At 39.3% G+C, this 7,512-nt stretch overlaps 1 protein-coding gene across 6 annotated transcripts in view; it reads left to right on the plus strand.

Moving 5' to 3' along the window:
* Positions 1-6,579: 6,579 nt before the first annotated feature.
* RUBCN (RUN and cysteine rich domain containing beclin 1 interacting protein) overlaps positions 6,580-7,512 on the plus strand; it is a 48,603-nt gene continuing 47,670 nt past the window's right edge. For all 6 annotated transcript variants that reach the window (XM_015600457.2, XM_015600468.2, XM_015600463.2 and 3 more), the window contains exon 1: positions 6,580-6,839. In XM_015600457.2, the coding sequence (XP_015455943.1) occupies positions 6,760-6,839 (80 nt within the window). In that variant the 5' untranslated portion in view covers positions 6,580-6,759. The remainder of the gene's footprint in view (positions 6,840-7,512) is intronic.

Genomic DNA, 7,512 nt, shown 5'->3' on the forward strand with positions numbered 1-7,512 from the left:
GTTCCTCGGTGTCCTTCGAATCCCTCTTGCTACAGAAAGGCCCCTAAGCTTTGGTACGCACGAACCTTTCACAGCCCACTGCAATGCAGCCTCGGAGGCGGGACAGACCCCTGAGAGCATAGATTGCACAACTGCGTCCCAGTTCCCCTCTCCCTGGCCAGCTTCTCTACCTGCAGCAGGCGGAGTCGCCACGTCTGGACGCAAAGCAAAGGCTGCAGTGTCAATTCTTGCGTCACCGTACCAATAAAAGTAAATGCTAACGTTTCCCATAATTGTACCATTTCTCAGCCGGCACTCTCCAAACATTGTGCCTGGTACTCGCTACCTTAATAAGACCTCATCTTCCCTTAGAAGAGGGGTAAGTACCTCTGATTATTTGGCTGCATTTTTTAACATTCATTTGCTCTGGGAATTGATAAGAGAATTCGTTTTCTTTCTAATCGTCCCTATAGGAAAATATTAATATTTGATGACTTCTTGCAAAACAATTTTTTTTCCTGTTTACAAACGTGATATTCCCTCTCTTACCTTTTCTCCTCCTCCAAAGTTAATGCGCTTCTACGCAAGCATTTAGTTTATATCATCCTCATAACAGCTTAAAACTAAGGCATTCGCATCTACTGAAAAAACCAGGGGCAGGTATTCAGTCCACTTAGAAATCTCTACCACCTTCCTCCTCTCCACTTCCTAAAATTTCTTTTTGCATAGAAAGGAACCAGTGGCTTAAAGTATCTCAAAACCGCAATAGCTTGTACTTAATTTATTTTTCCCCAAGATGAAAATATAACCTTATAAGAAGAGTGAATCAAGTGAGGACACACCAATGAAGGGGTAGTAGACAGGGTAGCTTTAATGGTGGAGAAGTTTGAGACTCAGAAAGACCCAAGGACAACATTAGGCATGACAAGGAGAGTAGCAGGTATGATTTTAGCACAACGTGCTTGATTTTATTAATATCCCACCCCGCAACTCCCCCCTCCACCCCCCACGCTGCGGTCCTGACTGTGAAGAACTAGGGAAACTGGGTTATAGAGATAAAAGTCTGAGGGAGACCTAAGTTTTGTTGAGTGGTATTTTTTCACCCACTTCAGTCATGTGTTCACTGTTTGAAATTGGGAGAGTGTCTGGGCCACAAAACAAGGAAGTGGTTATACTAAATATATATCTTCTTAATTATTCCTAATATTCCTTACAGTTCTAAAATCTTCTAAGCACAAGACATTTTTCTCCACACCATCCTTCTCTCACTGTACATAACTTCTACGATTTCTGCTTATTTGTAGAAGTAAACTACAGGGAGGAATGTTAGATTAAGTTTTTAATTTTATGGAAGAAATTAATGCCTTTAGTGTTTGGATTCATTTTTGTACTTCAAATATTTATAGGACAGATAATAAAATTCCAAAATGTATAAAATCCTTTCCACCACTAGTATATAAAGATTACCTTTTATTCTGGTCTCTCCAAAACTGAGCCTTATCCCAAATTTCCTTGGCTCTTTAGGGAACATACCCCAATATATTTCATAAGCAAACCTGGCTATTGTGTTTCAGACTTTCAGATTTTCCCAAGGGCCAAAGGTCTCAGAGTTTTGGAGCAATCACTCAGATTCCAAAGAGGAAACAAGAAAACAAGAGGCATTATAGATAAGGGTAGGTCAATCACACACAAAACAATACAAAACAGCAACCTGAGACACACACAACAACATTGAAGAGGGAGACAAGCCAAGAAATCAGAACTGGGGCTTGTCCAAGAAGTTGATCAGCCAGTTACAAGGAAGGGCTGGAGTAACAATGTCAACCCTGCAATTTTCTGGGGCATGAAAGGCAGCTATTCATTTAATCATATATTTATTGAGCATCAGGCATTGTAATAGGCCCCGGGGACAAAATGGTGAGCAAGATGGATGCAGCTCCTACTTTCAAACAGCTTTCAGAGCAAAAAATTTTTCTAAGCATCTCTTGTGAATGAGACACTGTGCTGGACACTATGCATGTGGCCTTTGTTTAGAATACAGCAGTTCAGCAGTTTCACCTAAGTAAAAATATGTTACATGCAATATTTAGCATAATTTGTACTACTTATTCGTTGTTTATCTGAAATTCAAATTTAACTGGGAGTCATATTTTTATTTGCTAAATCTGGCAACCTTAACAACATTCGACTTTTTCGATTAACACATTCTGGCTCTACATTCTCTTCAAAATACAACTCATGTATATAACTCTTACCTTTTTAAAAATTAATTTGACATGCCCCCCTTTATTCTGTTTTATTGAGGTATAATTGACAGACAATAAGACATATTTAAAGTGTGCCGTTTATACAGGTGTACAGCGTACATACCTATGAAAACACCACCATAATCAGGATGATTAATATATATACATCCCCAATAGTTTCCTGTCCTCCTTGTAATCCTTCCCACTGACCACTACCTGAGTAACCACTGATATGTTTTCTGTCATTATAGATTAATTTGAATTTTATAGAATTTTATAGAAATGGAATCATACACTATATTCTTTTTTTATCTGAATTATTTCACTCAGCATAATTGTTTCCAATGTGTATGCCTTTTATTATTATTATTAATTTTTGCCTTTTATTCTTATTCTTGCTTTATTGCAGTGACTGGGTAATTTCAGTACCATGTTTAATAGGAGTGGTGAAAGTGGACATTTTAGTCTCATTCCCAACCCCAGAGGGAAAGCATCCAGTATTTCACCATTAAGTATAATGTTAGATTTTTCACAGATGCCCTTTATCAGGTTGAGGAAGGGCCCTTCTATTCCTGATTTGCTGAGCATTTTAATCATGAGTGAATGTTGAATTTTATCTAATGCTTTTTCTGCATCTATCGAGATGACCAAATGGTTTTTGAAAATTTTATTAATATGGTGAATTACATTGACTGACTTTCAAATGTTGAACCACCCTCGCATTTCTAGGATAAAACTACTTGGTCCTGGTGTATTATCCTTGTTATATATTGTTGGATTTGGTTTGTTAGTATTTTGTCAAGGATATTATTTCTCTTTTCATGAGTGATAGTGGCGTGTAACTCCCTTTCTTGTAATGTCTTTGTCTGATTTTGGTATCAACTCTTGTTTTTCGAAAGAAGATTTTAGAACTCATGTTGATATAATTTGTATTATACTGGTATAAAAAGGGAGTTGAATATAATTTGTATTATATGTAGGTATAATATATATTAGTTAGTCATAACTATTATTATACCTAACTCCCTTAAGCTATTCATATGTACAGTACAGTTTTTCTTCTTTTTTCTGCTCAATTCTTCTCATTCTGTCCCCTTTGCCATTGTTTTCTGCTGCAGTAGCTTTTTCTTTGCCACCTTGCTATAGCTTTCTGTTCTTCTTTTGCCCTTTTCCTTTATTCCAAGCTTTTCTAGCTGTTCTAGTCTTCTGCTTTTTAATCTTGAGATTTATTCATTCACTTATTCGAATGGAGTTTGAGTTCCTAGTATGTGCAAGACACTGTGCTACAGTACAGTGAAACAGCAGAAAACTTGACAGGCAGGGATACAGACATAGCTAGAGGCGTTACTGGTCTCTGAGTCCCTGACCATCATCAGTTTTCTATGACTAGGGAAACTCCTCTGGGTAAGCAGGGAAACTTGACGAGGAATTCTTCCTTGACTCAGGGGTTGGACCTTATTAAGCTTTGCCTCCTCTGGGTAGGGTAGGTGTCCTGTCAACTAAGGGTTCTAGGCCAATTCACTAAAGGACTAATTGTAGAATTTTCTAAAGCTACACAAATTTATATAAATCACACAAGTTCACCCTATTTAAATAAAAATTATTTTAAAAAATATATATCCTCATTTTGTACTAAATAGATTCATAGTCTAAGAAGGTCTGGAGAGCCAGGATTCTAGGGTCATGGGGCCTTTAGGCATTTATCCTTCTCCTATGTTTTTTCTCTTTGCCATTTGGCCTCCCTGCTCTGGGATGAAGAGCCCAGGCTGGATTCTCACCTCTGTCTTTCCCTCAGTAGAGGATCTCTTTTCTTAGCCCACTTTTATTCAGTTAGAACTGCAGGGAGCTTATACAGAGTCACGTTGAACATTCATCATGTCACTTGGTTAAGATGATGTCTGCCAGATTTCTCCATTGCAAAGGTACCCCCCTTTTTTTTCTATTTATAAGTAATCTGTAGGAAATAGTTCGAGACTATGTAAAAATTCTGTTTCAAAACAAATTTCACTCATGGCTTTAGCATCCACTGATGATTCTTACCTGAATCAATTATTGCTATGGTGGCTATAAAATAGTGGTTTTCTAACACTAACATTTTTCTACTTTCATTAGTTGACATTCTACAGTAAAAAAGAACTTTCTCTCCCTCCATTTCTTCCTTCCTTTTTCTATTTATTGATTTATTTGCATACTTATTTATATACACATATAAGTTTCCATAGAAATTCAGAGACTCATTTTGGGTTCAAAAATTCTCTTCTGAAAGCAAAAAGGTGAACAGTGTAAGAGTTGTGCCTATCTTTGAAAAGAATGTAGATATGTATACATATCATGAATTAACTCATTTTGATGCTCAAATTATTTTGACTTGGCTAGTGGGAGACATCTCTTAGCTTTTAAAAATTTGAGTATTTTCCAAAATGCTGCTAAGAATAATTCTAGTAACTATAATGAAAAGAACATAGTCATGACTATAATTGATATTTGCTGAATATACTCACAAAGACTATGTCTTAAAACAAGTTTTGGCAAATAAGTAAATGTAATGTACTTTAAAAATCTGTTATTTGAATAACTGAATCTCATGTGAAATTGGCTTTCTGCCAATGGTTTTTTTAGGACCTACTACTGTTTATGTAAAAATAGCATCCTGGTGATCTTGAAAACAAATAGATTAATCAAGATCCAATGCACCTCTTTAAGTTTTTTGACTTTTAAAATACTAATTCATCGAGCAGTTGCTAAGTAAGGCCATTTCATTTACATGACATTTATTGAATCCTAATGCTAAATATTTTTGCATATTTGACAGTTTTTTACATTTGAACCACAAACGCACAAAATTGGATTAATCGGACAATAACCCTATGACCTAGCAATTCCACTTCCAGGTATGTACCCAACAGAAACCCTTGCTTATATACAAGAGGAGACGCGGAAAAGAATATTCATAGCAGCACTGTTTGCAGTAGCAAAAACTCTGGAAACGACCCAGATGCCTATCAATGAAAGACATCATGAATAAACTGGTGTATTCACACAATGGACTATTATACAGTAGTCAGAATCAATGAACTAGAGTGAAACATAATATAAATAAATCTTATCAATGTTATATTAAGGGAAAAAAAGTAGGCCCTAAAGAACAAAGAATAAATATAGCTTAATACCCTTTTTATAAAGTTAAAACACATACATTTTAAAAATAATACTTATATATAGGACTATAGATAGATGCAAAGAAACTATTTTATAAAAAGGGAAGCAGCAGAATAAACAAAATAGTCAGAATATGGCTACTTGGGGTGAGGGAAAGCAGAAGAATGGGATTGGGGGAGGATGGGCACATAGTTAATGTAGATTATTATCATGTTTATTAACTGACTGCTTTAAAGAAAATACACGTAACCCCAGATTTGGACGTGTGAGGAAAATCCTGTTTTCCAGAACTTTCACTACAATTTTAGTTCTAGAATTTCCAGATAAAACTGACTTTCATGTAAATATATGTTACGATCATGACAAGGTCGTTTGGGATTATACTGTATGACAAAAAATGAAGTTCACACATTTGTACAAACAGAAGGTAGTGAAATCTCAATGACTTAATACTGCTCCTTTATTTTAAAAAGTATAAACCTTTATTAGGATATGAGAAAGTTTGAACAAAGAGTACTTTTTATATAAACGGAAGTTGGAAATCATAATTTGGATTCAAAAACTTTCATTTCACTTTTAACTCACACAGACTAAACATTGTCTCAGATTTGAAAATTCCTGAAAGTCATAACACTTTTAATAGTGTAACTAATTTTTCATGGAGTTAACCTAGATCCCACCCTGAGTAGTGCTATGCTGCTCTCTTCACTTTCTCTTCCATTGTTTTCTTGACTAACTCATAGGCATCCTTAAAAACTGTTCTGACATCAGTCCTCCAGGAAAGCTTCCCCCAAAGCCCTTTCCTCCTGCTCTTCCTTTGTGATCCCAAAGCAACCGGTGCTGACTTTGTGAGCTCTTCATTAAAATGCTTGAGGTCCCCAAACACCACCAAGTGTTAAACCAGTGTAGACTAAAGTGGGGTTAACCATACTTAGTATAAGACCAGCATTATTTCCTAGCTTAGACCTCGGACCGAGTCCAGTCCCAAAGATGAACAAGTGACAGGAGCGTATAAGGATTCCAGAGACTAGCGTTGGTGGGCGTTTCATCCCGGGTGCACGCCCACAAGCACGCCGCCACGGTCTGCAATCCGCTGAGAGAGCGCGGCCTTGGATTGGATAGAATGGTGCATGCCGGGAGCGGCCGGGTCTTGGAAGTGCTTTCTGGGAGTTGTAGTTTTTGGAGCCGGAAGTGAGCGGAGGCAGGGGGAGAAACCGCAGCTGAGACAGCAAGTCAACGCTGCTGCGGTCACCGGGTGTAGTGCATCGCCCAGAGCCCAGCTGCCGTGGGTACCTCCTCAGTTCCTGGCGGGGGTGGGGGGGCTCCGGGACCCCTGAGGGCGAAGCGGCAGGTACGGCTCTCCAGAGGGAAGGCGATGTCGCAGCCCCGGATGCGGCCGGAGCGCGCGGGAATGGAGCTTGGCGGCTGCGAGGAGCGCCTGCCGGAGGAGAGCAGGTGGGCTGGCAAGGGGCCGGGGAGTCGGGGGCGGATGGATGAGCTAGCTGAAGCACTGGGAGGCTTGGGAGGGCTCGGAGAGCGTGGAGAGTCGTGCCGGGTGCAACAGAGATGAGGGCGACTGCTGTGGCGACTTGTTAGGGAAGAAATTCTGAGAGGTGGCACGGGCCGGGATGTGGATAAGCGGAGGAGGGAGCCAGCTTAGTGAAGGTGAGCAAAGGTAGATAGGATATGTTAAGGGCAGGAGGAGCAGAAGTGGGTGACGCTCAGATCTAGGGCTGCTAGAGAGGAGGTGAATATTGGGAGGTTCTGTAGTGAGGTTCTAAAGGCCAGAGTTTATAGATAGGAGTAGGGCAAAAGGTTGGTGCCCTGACTGAAGCTTGGCGGTGACAGCACGTCGGGCCAATATTAAGAAGGTTGAAGTTTTAAGAATTTCTGGGAGCAAAGGTTAAGAATTATGAGCGGCTTAGTAAGAAGATTAGGCAGGGATGAGTGTGAAGAAGGTAAGAAAGAGGGCCTGTGGATGAAAGTGGGCGATTGTAATGGTAGTGGTGTCGGGGTGGGGGCTTGCTAATGAGAGTAGAAATTGTCAGTGCCCAATCCCTGTTAGAGAGTGGCAGGACCTCTCTGTCATTTCCTTTTCATCTCAAATTCTTTAATCTTTCCTCACTGT

The sequence above is a fragment of the Pteropus alecto genome, unplaced genomic scaffold (genome assembly GCF_000325575.1).
Source record: "Pteropus alecto unplaced genomic scaffold, ASM32557v1 scaffold311, whole genome shotgun sequence".
Classification (NCBI taxonomy): domain Eukaryota; kingdom Metazoa; phylum Chordata; class Mammalia; order Chiroptera; family Pteropodidae; genus Pteropus; species Pteropus alecto.